The sequence below is a fragment of the Ailuropoda melanoleuca genome, chromosome 13 (genome assembly GCF_002007445.2).
Source record: "Ailuropoda melanoleuca isolate Jingjing chromosome 13, ASM200744v2, whole genome shotgun sequence".
In the NCBI taxonomy this organism is placed as follows: Eukaryota; Metazoa; Chordata; class Mammalia; order Carnivora; family Ursidae; genus Ailuropoda; species Ailuropoda melanoleuca.
In genome coordinates this window covers 59464191-59481930 of record NC_048230.1, presented here as the reverse complement: position 1 = coordinate 59481930, position 17740 = coordinate 59464191, and the positions used below count along the sequence as shown (strand labels likewise).

General features: G+C 54.9%; 1 protein-coding gene across 1 annotated transcript in view; it reads right to left on the bottom strand.

Annotated features, from left to right (window-relative positions):
• Nucleotides 1-17740, bottom strand: part of CDH22 (cadherin 22) — an 83295-nt gene that overhangs the window by 26787 nt on the left and 38768 nt on the right. Inside the window, 3 exon segments of the mRNA XM_034641584.1 lie at nt 3714-3967; nt 6448-6641; nt 10144-10311. Coding sequence (XP_034497475.1) covers nt 3714-3967; nt 6448-6641; nt 10144-10311 — 616 coding nt within the window.

Here is a 17740-nt window from a genome sequence, read left to right as displayed (position 1 = left end):
CCAACACATCTCTGTGCCTTATGCACGGGGGAGGACACCTAACCACAGAGAGAGTAAGAAGCTGGGATAAAACAACAGGAGGCTGAACTCAGGAAGCCGACAATCATGGGTTAAATCATTCCTCTCCCCTTCAAGCTGAATGACGCTGGGAGAGTCACTTCTCCTCTCTGACCCGCAGTTTCTTCATCTATAAACTGAGTATGATACTTCCTGAGGGAGAAATGCACTAAGATGAGACACTTTCCCTCTCCCCAGTGCGGGAACTCAGAAAACCGCTCTGTGTATCTGCATCTCTGTATTTCCCAGGTGCTGAGTGTGTTAGGTAAAATCTCCCAGGACCCAGGATACTACTTAATCTCTTCATCTCCAGAACACACCAAGCTGACCCTGCCCCAGGACCTTTGCACTTGCTGTTCCCTCTACCTGGACCGCTCTTCCTCACATCTTTGCGGGTTGGCTCCCACTTTACCATTCTGATCTCAGTTCATCTGTCAACTCCCGGACTACTCGAACCACAGTAGCCCCTGTCGCCCCCAATCCTCCTTACCCTATTACCGTGTTTAACTCCTTCATAGCTCTTACCGGCAATTATTTCACAACTTGCGTCACAAATGTTTTACAACTCGATGACTGTGTCCCCCAGGAGAAGGCAAACTCTCTGTGGGCAGGGATGAGGTCCTGTTACTACTGTTTCCCCCTTGACTCAATGTGTAGGCGCTGACTGAGTCCACGACCCTGAGAACTCGGGAGCTGAGGCGGCAAGCTGGGCTCTGGGCGGCATGCCTGCCCTGCGAGGAGCCCTTCTGTCTCTCAGTGGCCCCTCACTGGCCTCCTGTTTCCACGTCTGCCCCCTGCAGAGAGGGCGCTCACCCCCAGCTCTGCCCTTGGCTGAGTCTTCTCCGCGTGCCCGGCCTGGCTCTCCGCACGAGCAGAAGTTGGGTAAATGTTTGTGGTGGTAAATTGGACCTGTCTCAAGCTTCTCGCTGCTTCCACATCTGAGGAGCCCCAGGGAAGGGGCCAGCAAAGAGAGATGAAAGAAGGTGAAAAGCTGGTTTCAAAGTTGGCCCTTTCAGTGCAGATAAAAGCCGGAGGGAAGGGAAACCAACAGAGGGAGGAAGGAGAAGACTGAGAGGGGGTGTGAGAGCAGCGCTGCAGGGGAGGGGAGCAGGCAGACTAGAGCATGAACCTGGGAGGTGAGGACTCAGCCCCTACCCTTGGCTCCCAACTCCTCGGGGAGAGCCCAGGGATGCCTCCTCCCCTCCCTGGGCCTCTACTGCCTCACACACATGGGTGATAATCCCTTCCTGGAGAGAGAGGGCTGCTGCTGACAGCCTGAGTGGAAGGGCGGCAGAGGGGCTCAAAGGCAGCGGGTCGGTTTTGGCAGTGAGGAGGGCAGAGGCAGCCCCGGCACTCTGACCCTCTGGCCTGAGTCTGAGCTCCTCAGCCCGCCCTTGAGGCCCGTCAGACTTCGCTTTTGCTGCCTCATCTCCCTCAGTCCACTGTCGCCACCCCGGCCTGCTCTTCTCCAGGCCCATCTACCTCTGCCTCCATATGTCTGCACAAGCTGTTCCTCTGCCTGGAATGCCTTTCACCTCGTATTTACACCTGACCATACCCAGGTCCCAGCTCAGTTCATTTCCTGCCTCCTCCAGGAAGCCTTTTAAGACCCCTGAGGCTATCTCCCAGTCTGGGAGCCCATAGGCAGTTAGGCAGGATGGTGTCTCTCTGTCCTCACCCACGGCTGCCATGTAAGATCACACAGGCTGTGCACTGTACAACTCAGAGACCCATTCACACCGACGATGAGGGGAATGTTACCCATCTGGAACCATGTGATGCAGAGATCCTCAAATTAACTTCCCTTCTCCCTCTTGTCAATGCTCAGCCCAGAGCCTGGTGTATAGCTGGTTCGGGGATTACTTACTGATTATGTACAGGGGTTTCGGGGAGGACGCAGGGAGCTCAGGAATCTCCTTCCTGTCTGTCCAACAATGGCCCTTTGCCCCATCCCTGACCTCCTCCAGATCATTTCTGCTACAACCTTTCTTCCTGTCTCTTCTACCTGACCTTCTTCCAACTTGGGCCACAGTCAGAGACTTCCCAAATCCTTCCAGGGACACTGACAGCTGCAGTATTCCCTCCCCTCCGCCCACCTGCCTCTCTCCCTGCTCGCCCCTCTCTCTCCCTGTGTCTGTTTCTCTTTCTTTCCCTTTCTGGCTTTCTCAGCAAATCTCCTCTGTTTCTCCATGATGGGGGGGGGGTCTGCCTCTTATAGTTCTTCTCATGGTCTTTCCACTGGCTCCCCCCTCTCTCCGACCTCCTCCTCTCACTGTGGGTCTCTCCCCAGGCCCCTGAGTCTCTCTCTCTTTTTTCAGTTTTTCTCTGCTTTTCCATTTCATTCACTCACCACTGCAGTCAGCGAGTGTCCCCTGAGTGCAGGGCGTCAGGTAACGTGGCGAGCACACAGAACTCCCTGTCCTCAAGGGGCTTATCTTGTAGCGGGAGAAACACACAGCGGAGTCAGAAAACTAGGTAGCGTGTTAGATGGTGACGAAGGCTACTGAGGACAGAGTAACATGAGGAAAGGGGATGTGAAGTGTTGGGGCTGGGGGTTGGGGTGGGGTTGAAATTTTAGAAAGAGCGGTCAGGGAAGGCCTCACTGAGAAGGTGACTCTTGAGCAAAGGCCTGGAGAAAGCAAGAGGACCAATCGTGGGGATATGAGGGAGGGAACATTCTAGGCAGGGGGATGGCCGTTGCAAAGGCCCTAAGGGGGAGTGAGCTTGGTGTATCTGCAGAACAGTGAGGAGGCCAGTGTGGCTGAGCCAGGGGTTCCCTGGGAAGGAAGGCCTTGGGAGGAATGGTCTGAGAGAATACAGTGAGGCCAGATCTCATGGGTCTGGGGGGCATGGTGAGAGCCTGGTCTTTTATTCTGAGCCAGGTGGGTGCCTCTGAAGGGCTCTGAGCAGAGGAGGGCCATGCTCTGATTTCCTTTTGGACAGGATCAGTCTGTCCTCCCGCCCCCCACCCCCCCAGTTCTAGATTAAAGAGGGGCGGAGCAGAAGCAAGGAGACCAGCGGAGGGTGGGAGGAGTGAGGGAATCCGGATCCGGATCCGGACAAGAGAAAATGGTGGCCTGGACTCGGGATAGCAGGGCAGGTAGGGAAGGCGCTCGGATTCCCGATATGCTGCTTAAGTGCGGATGATGGATTTGCTGCTGGCCTGGAGGGAGGTGTGAGGCAGAGGCAGGAAACAGGGTGTCTCCAACATTTTTTATCTCAACAACTGGAAAGTTGGGGTCGTTGTTTTTGGTGGACGGACCTGGCGCTCGGTTCTTTAAGTGGTGAGTTCTGGGTGCCTAGGGGAGCCAAGGGGAACTGCTGAGTCGGCAGGGTGGGCCAGAGAGTGGAATCAGGGGTCCCAGGCATGTGGATGGACAGGCCGAGGGCACGGAGGGAGCCGCCGTGGACAGAGAGGAGGGCTGGGGCGAGCCCTGTTCACTCTGCGGTGTCTGTCGAACCTGGGTCTCCCTCCTTGTCCTGAGTCCCCTGACTCTCGGTGACCATTCTCACATCTGTTTCCTTGGTCTCTGAGGTGCATCTCTGTGTCCATTCCCCCTTCTCCGCCCCCCGCCCCTCCCCCTCTGCCCGCAGTCTGTCCGCGGGGCGGTGTCGGGAGAGCAGGCAGCAGGCGTGGCCCCGGGCGGGGGTCTCACCGGACGGGCCGGTTGGCGGCGTCGGGGTCCCGCGCCGTCACCACGCCGACCAGGGAGCCCACCTGCGCGTCCTCCTGCACCTCCAGGAGGCCGGAGGGCGGCCGGAACTCGGGGGGCTCGTCCACGTCGGTCACGGCCACGCGCACGATCGCCTGGTCGCGGAACGTGCCCAGGTCAGCGAAGCGGGGGTCCACGAACTTGTTGAGGGCCTCCAGGACTACGGTGTGCACGGGCTGGGACTCGAAGTCCAGGCGCTGCGGGGAGGGAGCAGACGGAGGGTGAATGGGCCGGGTGGGCTCGGCGCCGAAAGAGGAAATCAGGGAGGCGGGCCCACAGGGGGCGGGGCCGGCCCAAGGTCACGTTGACTCTGCGGGGGCGCCGGGAGTAGTGGAAACTGGCTGTTTTGAGACCCAGACCCACCCTCCCTGGTTGTAGGCGGAGGAAGCGACACTGCAGGGGACAGTCTTGTCGAGGGGCACACAGCCCAGTAGGGCTAAAGGACGCTGACGTCTAACTTCCCGCCCCCAAAACACAGTATGTTGGGCCGTTTCATGCATTTATTAATTCACGGAACGCTTACTGTGTGCCAGTTAAATACATTAACTCATCTAATTTTACAACATCCCTAAGAGGCTTGTATTGTGATTATCTCCTTTTACACAGGAGGAAATCGAGGCCCAAGGTCACTTAGCGGTTAGGCCCTGGCAGAGGCAGGATTCAAACCCAGGCAGTGCGGCTCCCAAGTCCTGGCCCTTAACCCCAGGCGAGGAAAGCGCACTGGATCTGCGGCTGACTCGCTGTGTGTCTGTGGGCAATCTATTTAGCCTCTCTGGGCCTCAGGTGTGAGGGTGAAGGAGACATTTCCCAGGTCCACAGACGGCAGCAACTAATAGGAGTTGAGCCCAATAAGCCAGGCTGCCTTAGAGCTTTCCTTGGAAATCTGGCTAAACCCGCCCTGAGCCTGGCTTCTCATCAGGGAGTGCTAATGGGTGACCTTCTGATGAATGAGCTCCACGGCTGCGTGTTGGCTCCAGCCTCCTAAAGACAGCACCTTACAGCAAAGGGAAATAGCAGTGGTGGGGTTCAGGCACCTCAGTCCCGCGGGGGCAGCTCTCTGGGTGGCAAGTGTGCCCTTCCTAGAGACCTGCCCTGTGCATAGTGCCCCCCCACTTTGCTCTCAGAACCTCCCGCCCCCACCTTCTCCAGCAGCAAACAAGGCCACCTCCTTCCTCTGTCCTGTTGCCTGGGAAATCAGGATGCAGGGAGGCAGCCCAGAGCCAGGCCTGTGAGTGAGCGATGGGCTCTGGAGCCCGGTCATCAATCAGGCGTGGGCTCGTGGGCTTAAGCCAGCGCACCCGGGCAGAGACACCTCAGGTGCCACTGCTGGAGCAGGTGGGAGGGGCCAATTGGGGGCAGCCTGGGGAGGAGAGCAAGTGCGGAGGCTGGGCTTGGGGCCTGACTCTGCTGCTCTGTGATGCTGGACCCCATCTGTGAAATGGGCTCATCTTCCAGAGGCCAAATGGAACTCAGAAGACTGAAAACCACAGAATGCTTCAGAGGGTAGATTCTGGAGCCAGACTGCCTGGGCTCATAGCCCTAATGTGCTCTGCAGGATGCATGACCTCGGATGCGAATTGTTGAATTGCCACAGCCTCAGTGTGCCATCTATAAAATGGGCAATGATAGTATGTCAGAGGGTTGTCGTAGGGATTGATTAAGCTCACATGTGAAAAGCGGTTGAAGGGTGCCAGGCACATAGTATACCCGTTATTATAGGCAGTAGCTGCTATCTTTTAATCTTCTGGGGAGTAGCTGAAGAAACTGGGAGTCTTCTCTCTTTTCAAACCCTCCAGGCCAGCTAGAGAGCGGGTCATTATGTGCTTAGTGAGTGAATGAACGGCTGTAGAGGGCAGATGTCGCTGTGGGTCCCAGAAGGCAGGGCGCAGGCTGATGGAGGCAGATTCTGGCTGAACAGGAGGAGAAATACCTGGACAGTGGCAGGGAGTGAGTGTCCCAACCTGGAGGTATGCAAAGGCCTACCATCATTTGCAGGCCAGGGCAGGGGATTGACCTCCTGTGGGAGAGCAGGGCTGGGGCAATGGTCTCAAAGGCCTGTGTAGCCCTGAGTTGCCAAGCCCACGACCAAGTCCTGGAAGATGGATTTTTGCTTTTCATTTGCCCTCCATCCCCTTCCCCTAGGGACCCCTGAATTTGTTCTTTTAGCTTCTGGTCCCTGGGCTAGTCAGTAGGGGAGAAGGGCTGTTAGACTCAGGAAGGAAAGAGCTTGGAGTCACCAGGCCTGGGTTCAGATCCTGACTCTGCCCCTTACAGGTGTGATCTTGGGCAAGCCCTTTTCTTTCTCTGCACGTCTGTTTTCTCACTGTGAAAATGGGCTTAATGACTGATGTCTCTTCAGAGGGAAGCATGGGGATTAAAGGAAATGATGAGCGTGAAGGGCATGGCCTCGAAGGAGCACAGCGCAGTGATTCCGAGCACGGATCCAAATCTGGTTTGAATCTGTGCCCTCACAACCAGCTGTGCAACTTACTTTCTTTGTGCCTCATTTTCTCATTTGTAAAATGGGACTGATACCATCACTGTTTCCCCCAGGTTGGTCCTGAGTCCCCAGAGAGACCTGATCCCCAGAGTGGAGTGGGGCCATGTGGCTGCTCTGAGGCACCCTCCCCCCACCCATCCCCCATCAGCCCCCTCCCCCTTCCTGGGGAAGCCGCACCTTCTGCACTACGATGATGGCCTCCTGAGTGTCGCTGTCCGTGGTGACCTTGAACACATGGCCGCCGCTGCTGCTCTCCTCCTTGAGGTGGTAAGTCATATCTGTGTTCTCGCCCACGTCCGAGTCCTCAGCCTTCACTCGTCCCACAGCCGTGCCGATGGGGGCCGACTCCTGAATGCTGAACTGGTACATCTCTGTAGGGGATACAGCTGTGAACAGGGAGGGGGGCAGCCCCTACCCCAACTTCCCCAGCTTCAGGGGACAGGAGAGGGGGGCCCAGATGGGTTCCCAGGAGGGCGGTGTCCGCAAGGGGCTTCCAAGCGGGTAGTGCAAAGAGGAGGGTCCTAATCCTGACGCTGGGTTGATTTGCTGACTGATAGGAAAAGTGCCTGCAATGTTTGGGGCTTCAGTTTCCCTTGGTTTCCTCACCTGTAGAATGGCAATAGTGCCTTCCTAACGCCACCATCATTATCCCAGTGAACTTAGATGATGAGGCATGGAATCGCTTACTACAGTGCCTAGCTCACGGTAGCTACTCAAGAAATGGAACCAAGTATGCTAGAAGAGTGGGGCTTCATGCCGACTTCCTGTTGCTATTGACGTCAGTGACATTGATTCCTTCGTTCCCATGTATTTATTAAGCACCTGTGATGTCCCAGATGCAGTTCGGGCACTGGGGTTATAGCAACAAGCAGAACAGACCCGAATCCCAGTTCTCAGAGTGCTTTCCTCTTAACAGGCAGAGAAACACACAAACAATCACATCAGTAAAACATGCGGTATATCAAACAGTGATAGGTACTTCGGAGAAAAATAAAGGAAGGAAAGGGGCATGGGGAATGCCGATGAGGGTGTGTGTGAAGTTTTAAATAGGGTAATCAAGAAAGCCCTCACTGGGAAGATGACATTTTTGCAAAAGTCTGAGGGAGGTGAGGGAGTTAGCCAAGCAGGTTTGTGGGAAAGAGCATTCCAGACAGAGGGAACAGCTGGTGCAAAGGCCCTGAGGTGGGTGCAATGCCTGGTATGTTTGAAGAATGGCAAGATGGCCATTGTGGCTAGAGGGGAGAAGCGGAGCAGAAACGCGAGGGAATGAGGTCAGATGGGACACAAACGGTACCCTGCTCTCTTCCCAGAGTCGAGGTCGAGATAAGGGTGATTTGCTAAATGAGGGGCCAGCGCAGGTGAAGCAGGGCCTGTGGAGCTGAGGATGTGCCTCTTGGAGTCCCCAAGGTCTGGACACCCCTCGTGTGGAGGGGTGGCCTCTGAGTCATTCTCACGTGGTAGCCAGAGGGGCTGTTTCCAACACATGCTGACTGTGCCGCTCTCCCGCTGGAATCCCTTCCATAGCTCCCCGCTGCCCTGCGATGGAGCCCTACAGCCCTTTGGCCTGCTCTACGGGACGCTCGCTGCCTGGCCCCTGCCGACTTCTGCAGCCTCAGCCTCCCTCTCCCTGACCCCAGCTTCAGCCTGCCTGAGGTTTGTATAATTCCTCATCTCTAGGCATTGCCTCTCTTTATTCTCCCTTCTGCTGTGCCCTCTCCAATTCCTACCCTTCCTTTAGTCTTATTGAATGTTCCCTCCTCCAGGGAGCCTTCTCAGACTGACCTCCAGGCTCCAGTCTTGTGCCCCAGGGCCACCTAGCTTATCCCACGGTAAGGATTCCTGCCTTTCCCTATCAGTTTCTGCCTCTTCTCTCCCTGCTCTCTCCTCTCTCCCCTGTCCGGGGTGTGAACTCCTGGAGGCAGGAACCACATCTCTTATTCATCAGGCATTCTCCGAGCCTGGCAGAACACCAGACTGTTGCATAAATGAAATGTGTGAGTGACTAGGGAGCGAATGAATGAAAAGGAGCGTGGGTCTGCGCTCACCGGGTTAACACAGATTCAAGAGTCTGACAACAGCAAGTGTTGGTGAGGGTGGGCTGCAGTGGACACGTGCATTTATTTCATGGGGGGACCAGTTTGGCTTTGTTTAGTAAAGCCGAAGATGAGTATATCCCATGAGCCAGCTGTTGTGTTCCAGCGTGTATATACACCAGAGACGTGCGTGCAAACTGGCACTTGGAGATGTTCGACAAGGTGCAACAATGTTCAGAGCCTCAAACTGGAAACAAACCAAACGTCCATCAACACTGAATAGAGAAATGATGGGACACTGTGCAGCAATGGAAATGAGTACATTATAGGGACAAGCAGCAACTTAACGATTTTATAAACATAATTTTAAGAGAAAAAAAAGCAGGGCACAAAGAGGTTATATGGTATGATCTGCTCATCTGAGGTTAAAAAAGCAGGTGAAATTAAGCTATAGCGTTTGGTGATGCGTATGTAGGTAAACTGACTCTCAAGCAAGGAGGCGGCGATCACAAAAGCTGGTCATGGTTAACTCTGGAAGGGGGGGGGTGTGGGGGGGTGCGGTTAGGCTCAGGAAAGGCACGTGGAGGCTTCTGAAGTCCAGGAGTGTGGTCTCTAGGAGGGTTCGCTTTATACTTAGTTGCCAAACTGGACATTTGTCTTTTACAGTCTGCTGTTTGTATACATATTACACAACAAAGAAGTGTTAAAAATAAAGAGGGAATGAATCAATGAACGAATAAACAAGAGTCTTCCTGGGGCCCAGGGTCCCTCTTCTCTGCTCTGCCCCACTGCTTCCCGCTCAGAGCTGGCACAGAGCCTCGCACAACTGGGCAGAAGCCCGGGTGGCCCCCACCCCTCCACGCGGCGCCTCAAAGCTCCCCCATCCGCGTAGGGGGGGCGGCTTCTGCACCCGGCTCCCTGGCGACACGGAGCTGGCTGGTGGCTCTGCCCACCCCACTCTGAGCCCTGCTGAGGCGCTCGGCCCCGATGATGGTGCGCTCTCAGCTAAGGGATTGGATTCCCTTATCTCGCGGGGGTCAGTCCCCTGTGGCGGGCCTAATGTGAGAGCAGCAGACCTCGAGTAATGACTCCCCGATAGGGATCAGCCCGGCTCCCTGCGGCATTTAGTCTCTGCCAGCTTCGGCGGCTTCCCCGGCGCGGCTCTCGGCCCAAGGCTGGACAGAGGGACTGGCTGACGCGGAGGTGGGGGACTCAGCCAGAGAACCACCCCCCGTCCCCTGTTGTGCCAAGAGGGGCAGAGAGTGGAAAGACCTCCTAATTCAAAAGCACAGCACCCTGACTTCCAGGCTCATTGTGGGGACAGGCCTGTCACTCCAGCACCCCGCTTCTCCATGCAGCACAGGCAGGCCTTGGCCTGGGTCTGGCCACAGCCACTGTCTACTTTCCTGTGTCTCTCACCTCACCCCCAGCCCTTCCCTTTGCAAGCTTGGGTCAGTGGCAGATGACATGGAGTAAGCAGGAGTGGGGTGTGGGGGGGCCAGTGACAGGCTGGAGTAGGTGGACAGATGGGGGTCCCTCTCGGCAGGAAGCAAGGTGAGGGGTAGGAAGGTAACTGTGTTACTGGGCTGGTTGGGAACTCAGATAACTTGGAGGACTTCCTCTGCAAGAAGCATGATTGGAGGAGCACTGGGGGGAAATGGGTGACTCAGGTGGACAGACGGATTCAAGCCCCTCCTGTGGTGGAAGCCTAAAGGGAAGCATGAGCTCGGTGGGCAGCTGGAAGGATGAACGGACCCACGGAGGCCCAATGGGAGGCGTGCTGGGGGTCTACCAGATGGACGCAGATGCAGCCATCACCCTCTGGGAAGGCCCCACTTACTCTGCGGGAAACGAGGTGGGTTGTCATTGACATCGGTGACCACGATGGTGACGGTGGTGGAGCCAGAGAGGCCGCCCAGCTGGCCCGCCATGTCTGTGGCCTGGATCACCACCTCGTAGCGCTCCTGGCTTTCGCGGTCGAGGTCGGGCACGGCCGTCCGGATCACGCCTGTGGGTGAGTGACAGTGAGGCCAGGGATGCCCCCCCCAGAAGCTGCCAGCTGCTACAGAGTCCCCTCTACAGGCAGAGGCCGGGTGCAGGCCAGTCCAGGAGGGGATGCCGAAGACACATGTGTAGGGACAGTGCAGGTGCAGGCTCGGCAGCCGCCACACACGCTCACGCACACTCAGCCACGTGCTCACACAGATAACGCACCTTCACACCTGCTGTTTTATCTCTCGGTCAGCGGCCCTCAGCAGAGCCAGGCACGGAGCAGCAACTCGGGGCATGTTAACCTGGTGCCCTGGACTCACACCCACACTCACGCACACTCACTTTGGAGTCACACTCGCCTGTATACCTACAGTAGGTGTGTCTCACACGCTTATGTAGTACATACACAAGAACCCACACGAGCTCCCATACACACCCACACACGGGCACACTCACAGCTACGAATGCACACTCTTTATTTTCACACGCCCCTCTCTGTGATGGAGTCGTCCCCCAGCCCTTGGGGTCCCTGTGCCCAGGCCCAGCCCTAGATTCTCTGTCCAGGCACCAGCTAATCACTGATCAGACGCCCCTCAAGCTGTTGATGCAAGAGGGGCAGGGCCAGCAGGAATGGGGGTGACCGCAAGATTAATTCTGCCGAGCGGAAGGCTTGCTTCTTGTCTCCCTGCCAGTGGGAGACCAAAGTGGAGGGGAGAGTCGATGAGGCATTGAGAGCCTCCCCCGCCACTCACTCCAACCTGCCGAGTACCAGGTGGTGACAGGTGGCGCCCGGGGCCTGCGCACCAGGTGGAGTCATGCACCAGCAGCCCCATGATGCGCCCCATAAAACCCAATTTCCGACTCCTGATGTCCCCAAACCGCCCCCAGACTCCAATAAAGGCACCAGAATGAGGGGAGAGGCCGCAGTGTGTGCGTGTGTGTGTGTATTTGTATGTGGAGCTGGGGTCTGGGGGTAGGGCATGTAGGAGGTGGCCCTGCTTTTGTGGGATCACATGGAGATAATGGAAAATGTGTAGTCTACCCAATCAAGAGCCCAGATATGCAATTTTTTGGCCATGTGATCTTGAGCAAATCCCTTCCTCTGAACCTCAGTTTCCTTATCTGGAAAATGGGACAACTGCAATACCTCTCTACAGAACAGGAATTCTCAACCTTGGCACTACTGACGTTTTGGGCAGGATAATGCTACCCACCAGCTGCCAGTAGCAGCGTGCTCCCCACCAATCCCAGACCTCCTTGACCGGCCTCAACACTGGGACTGTGAGCGGGGTGCCCTTCTGGCGATGAGGTTAGGGCCCGGGCCTCCGCTGGTCTGTCAGCTGCGGCTTTGCAGCCCTGGACAGAGAACAGGAAGCAAGGGAGACCTAAAGAGCAAGGAAAGAGAGGAGAGAGGGGAGTGGTCAAGCCAGAGAGAAATGCGCACTCAGGAGGGGACAGTGAGAGAGAGGAACAGAGCACCAGAGAAAGAACAGAGGGGAGAAAGGAAGGCAGAGAACAACAGCCCTTCTCCCAGAGCGAACAGCCCTTCTCCCAGACAGCAGGGAGGCCCAGGGATGGGAAGGGGGGAAGAAAGATGGTGGAGGGTGGAAAGTAGAGGGCAGACAGACAGACTGACGGTGGAGTGGCCACCAGGCCAGAGACAGGGGCTCCCTGAGTGAACCAGCCGGAAGGGCAGGGAGGGGAGCTGCCCCCGGGAGCCCTTACCATGGGTTAAGCCGTGTGCATGCGCTTTGCATCCAGGACCTCACTGAATGTAGAGGCATTGCTGGAATTTGGGGCCACTGCGCATCTGCGAGCTTGTGCGCTGAAAGCTCATGAGTAGGGCTTGGAGCAGGGGTCCACCCCTGCGGGTGTGGAGCCCTGCTCATGTGGCTGTCCCTGCCACTTCCAGCACCAGAGGAAGTAGGGACACTAGCCTCTGTTCACTTGGCGACTGGTCACGAAGCCCTGTAGACAATCAGTGCCATCTCTGGGAGACCAGGAGGTGGGTACCCAGAGGCCGTGCTGCCTCCTGACCCAGCCCTGGGATCCCACCCAGTGACAGTCTGGGATGACGACTGCTCCCAACAGAGCACACCCGCTGATAGGCACACTCTTGGGTCACCCCCTCTCATGCAGACTCTGGCCTTGGCCCTGCATTTGCTTTGGCCAATGGGCCATCAGCAAGCGTGACAAAAAGCAGAGGCTTGATGAGCCCTTGTGTGCTGGGGCCTGTCCTCTTGGAGCCCTGAGACCACCGTGCTGAGAAAAAGTCCCAGACGGCAGGCCACACGGAGGGAGGGGGCCAGCCACGCCAGCTGTCCTAGCTGATCTGCCAGCTGCCTGTCGCCACACGAGTGACCCCAGCACAAAGAACTGCACAGCCAACCCACAGGATTATGACAAGTAAAAAACTGTTGCTATTTTAAGTCACTGCATTTGGGGGCAGTTTGTCATAGAGCAGTAGATATCTGATGGAGAAATCGTGTTCTCCAGGCTGTTCCTCTCCTGGGCTCACTCCTGCAGCCACATTTCACTAGAGGCTCAGCAAGCCAGAAGGCCCAGTGTGGCCTGGTGCATAGGTCTGGCAGGGGGTCCTGGCTGTCGGCTGGAGTGTCTCCTGTCTTCAACAGGCTGGGGCGTTTCCTTAGACGGGGTCTTGGGAGAGAAGAGTGAAGGCTGCAAATCCTCTTAAGGCCTAACGCCGGACTCGGGCAGAACATCATTTCTGCTCCCGGATTCAAGACTCCACCTCTCTCTCTCTCTCTCTAAGTAGGCTCCATGCCCAACATAAGGCTCGAACTCATGACCTTGAAAGCAAGAGTCCCATGCTCTACCAACTCAGCCAGCCAGGCACCCCTCAAGACTTCACCTCTTGATGGGAGCGGTGGCAAAGTCACTTTACCTAGAGGGGTGGGAGAATTGATGGCATATGTCGTTACCTGCTGTGTTCTGCTCCCTACCCCACCCCCCGATGCTGGGAGGAGCACCGTGGGGGCTGGTGCCTTTCTCCTGGCTCTGGGGAGAAATTCCCAAATCGGCCCATGCAGTTGCTCTTGAAACCTTCTGGCCCTGCAAATAGCTTCTTTCACTCATTTATTAGACGCTTACTGAGGACGTACTATGTGTAGGGGCCGCCGAGTCAGATATGAGGCCGTGCAGAAAGGAGGGACTTTGGAGTCAGACTGACTGGTTCAAGTCTTCCTTCCACCATTTATTTACATGCTATCTGACCTTGGGCAAGTTGTTGAGTGCCTCTGAGCCTCAGTTCCTATTCTATAAAATGCGGCTACTCCGTTGGAAGGCTTTTAACAGAATTAAATGAGACAAAGTTTCCAGCGGCAGGTCTCACATTCGGGGGATTCCATGATGATCCCCCCTCACCGCCCCAAGTCCTGGATTGGGTACCTGATCAGTAAGTTCCAGGATGGCAAAGAGTCCTACTAGCTTCTTCCTTATCTTACCTATAGGGTCTGGTACATAGTAGGTGATTAATAAACACTTGGACTGCCTGACCTACTGCCACAGACCCTGTCTCCCCTCTCACAGGCTGGGTGTCATTGTTTGTTTCTGGCCTCTCTGGAGGAGAAAAAGTTGGAACAAAAGCCCCGTGGGGGCAGAAACCAGATCTTAGTTTAGCATCCTGACCCCAGGATCTGGCTTAGAAAGTACTCAGCGAAGGTTTGTTTCATTCATCTCAGGAAAACAGACATCTCTGGCCCAGTTGAGAATTTTCAGCAGAGAACTTGGAGTCTCTGAGAGCATCTTTCTAGTCTTGTGGGGGTGGTGGTGGGTGGGGGCTGAAAATTAGAACCTGGCCACGGCTCCCCGCAGCCTTGTCCTCACCCACCACCCCCCCGTTCCAGCTGTTGTCCTCGCCACCCCCGCTGTCCCCTCCAAATTCTGCAGAAGGGGCCCCGGAGCCCAAGCGATGCCTCATTAGCCCACAAATGCCATCCCTGTCACCCCTGTGGGGGGCTTGCTGGCAGGCCTGGCCTTTAAAACACACAAGTTAATTCCTCCTCTGGCACTCACCCCCAGGGAGCCCCGCCTCCTTCTCTCCCTCACACCTTCCTCTCAGGGCCCGTTCCGGCTCTGCTCCCTGCTATCTGCACAGCGAGAACAGACTGTACCTCGCACCAGCTGCTAAATATAGACCCGCATCAGCGGAATATTCCTGGCTGGGGAAATGGAGCTGGGCTGGGAATGGCACCAGGGCGGCTCCTGCAGTGGGGCTGAAGGCAAGGGGAGGGAAAATCTGGGCCTTCCTGGGAGATGTCAGCAAAGACCCTCTCAGACTGAGAACGTGGAGGACCCTAGGACAAGGACCTCATTTGTGCTGCTTCACCTGCCTTGCCTGGTGCCCACTCGCTGGCCTCTCGGGAACCGTTCCTGCCCTTCCGGGCTCTCCATGGCCTCCCACTTGCCACCCTCTTCCTGACTCCCTGCAGCGGGGGGATGCTCTTTCTGAGAACCTGGCCGTCCTCCTCACTCTCTTGGAGTCTGGTTCTCCATCTGCTCACCCCTGCCATCTCCCAGACTCAGTCCTGGCCCCTCCTTACTTCTGTCTCTTCTTCCCTTTCTGGAAGGAGAATCAACTCAAAGGGCCCCGTCCTTCAGCTGAACGAATGAAGGCTTCAGTAGCCACAGCAGCCCCTTGGCTTGCCAGGAGGTACCCGGGATTGTGCCAAGCACGTCACAGCCTCACTCTTCCCCTGGCCTGCACGTTCCTTCCTAGATACTGAGGGGCTCATACCCTCCCTTCATTCATGTCTCTGCCCCAGGTCACCTGTCCAGAAAGGGCCATCCTGATTTCTTCATCAAAGTCTATCCCCTTATCCTGCTTTCTGTGTCTTTCTAGCACTTGTTGCGACTTGACGTTATGCTATACATGGGTAGACTTATTTTCTGTATTCCCTACTTGAATTAAAGCTCCAGGAGGGTAGGTTCTTGGATATGCCTCCTGCCACACCCTTAGAGCCTAGAACAGAGCCAGGCACATAGCAGGCACTCGCTAAAGAGTTGTCAAAAGAAGGAAGGAACTTTCCCATTGGATCCTCATGATAGTCACGTGAGATGGAAATTATTATCCTTCTTGTGCACATGGGAAACCAAAGCTTAAAGAGCCCCAGCTATTCAGAGAGCTCCGGGCCCATATTTCAGACAGCCTTCTAGATGTTCTAGATGTTTCTTTCTTCCTCCTCTCTCCTCTTAAAGTTGCTTTGGTTAAAATGGAATGAATTAGCTCTGCACCAGATCCCAGGGCACATTCACTAATTCTTCTGCTCCTAGTTTTCTTAACTGACACTCCTTCTTTTCTTTCCATAGATGGTGCCCCCTCCTATCTCGGGCGCCAAAGTTGGGAACCCCCAGATTCTTCCCTCAATCTAGTTCCCTACCTTCACCCAGGTCCCCAAGGTTTGCCACTGGCAGGATCTCACTGTCATCCCTCATTCTCCCTCTTCAGCATCTCAACTAACCCTCGCCACCAAGCCCGTGTTATCTCCGGCTACCTAACTGGATGGAGCAGGTTAAGGAGTCTGGGTGGGGGCCAGGGAAAGGTGCAGGCCTTGGTGTTTGTCCTTTGAGGCTCTCTGCTGGGCACCCCAGGCTACCGAGTCTCCTTGAATTCAATTCCTGCCTCTGAGCCATGCTATAGAGAGCAGCCCAAGGGATCTTGTTAAAATGAAAACCTGAGCATGTCACTTCCCTGCCTAAAAGTCATCAATGAACCCCGAGTGTTGGTGAGGAAGAGGGGAAACAGGCGCCTTCCTGTGTGGCTCTCGGGAGTGTAATCTGGTACATTTCGACATTATCTATCCAGATTCCAAATGCATGTGCTCTTTGACCCAGCTTTTCCACTTCCCGAAAATTACCCTGCAGATATACTCACAAAAGCACAAAATGATACATGTATGAGGTTATTCACTGTGGCATTGTCCGTTGTAGCAAAAGATTGGAAACAGCGTAAGTGTCCATCAATACGGGACTGGTGAAATAAATCTTAGTGTATCCACAACAGCTGTTAAATAAAAGAATGAGGAAGCTCTTTATGTACTGATATAGAATAATCTCCAAGATGTATTGTTAAGTGAAAAAGGCAAGCAGTGTGTAGAGTGTGTGTTTATAGCTACCATTTGTGTAAAAAAAATAAAACAAATACATGTACCTATTTTCTTATACATGCATAGAATAGCTCTGGAAAGATACCCAAGAAAATTACATTGGTTGCCTTGGGGACCCAGACTGGGTGGCTGGGGGACTGGAAGGGGTGAAGAATTTCCACTAAATATCTGTTTGGACTTCTTTTTAAATTTTGAACCTTGAAATGTGTTATCTATTTTTTAAAAACTTAATATTTTTCAAGTGAATGAGTCCAAGATCTCATAGGATATATACACCAAGTGGCTACCTTTGGGGCGGCAATTAGGGGATGAGGGTGGGCTTTCTCTTTCTTTCTTTCTTTCTTTCTTTCTTTCTTTCTTTCTTTCTTTCTTTCTTTCTCTCTCTCTCTCCCTCCCTCCCTCCCGTCCTTCCTTTCTTTTCTTTAATGTTTGAATGTTTCCTAAAATGTATTACTTCTGCAAGGAGAAAAAAAAATGACAAAGATATTATGTGTAAGATAATACAATTAGAACTGCTCATAACCTGAAATCCTCAATCCCCCACCCCAACAAATCAAACACACAAACAAAAACCTAAAACCCAGATCACAGACACACCATTACTCTTAGAATAATAAACCTTTATCCCCATTACCCTTAGAATAAAATCCAAGGTCTTAAACTTTGCTTCTACCGGGCCCAGTCAGGCCCCTGCCAGCCAGCCCACATCCCATCTCAGCCCGCCTGCATCCCCAGGCCTGAGTTGCTTACAATTCCCCTCATGCCTCAGGCTGTTCTTTCCCTCCTAGTTTTGCCTGCACCATGCTCTCTGCCTGGAATGCCTGACTCTGAATTCTGGTCGGGCCAACACCTTCTTATCCTTTGGAGATCAGCTGCTTCCACCTCCCAGAACCTTGCATCCAAATGGCGCCTGCATATGCCTGTGGCCCCGGCCCCCACGGGGACTGTAAACCCCATGATGGCATCTGATAAACGTTCTATGATGTGAGGTCTCCCTCGAGCCCTCACCCCTGCCCTGCCCCTCCCATGGCAGGGACCGGGAGAATACCGGCCAGTGGCATTGGCAGGCACGCCCAGCTGTGCAACCTCGGTGAGACACTTCACTTCTCTGAGCCTCAGTCTCCAGCTCAGCCCTCCCTGCCCCTCTGGCAGGGCCCCTCAGAGACCTAATCAGGTTCTAACCTCAGAGAAAGTGAAATGGGGACTGTGTTCAGTGGCATTGGGGGAGGGAAAAGAAGCCAAGGAGCCATTCTTCCGTAATGGTTTCCATCTCTTTCCATCAGATCCTTAACAACTGCCCTTTGAACGGAGCTTTCACAA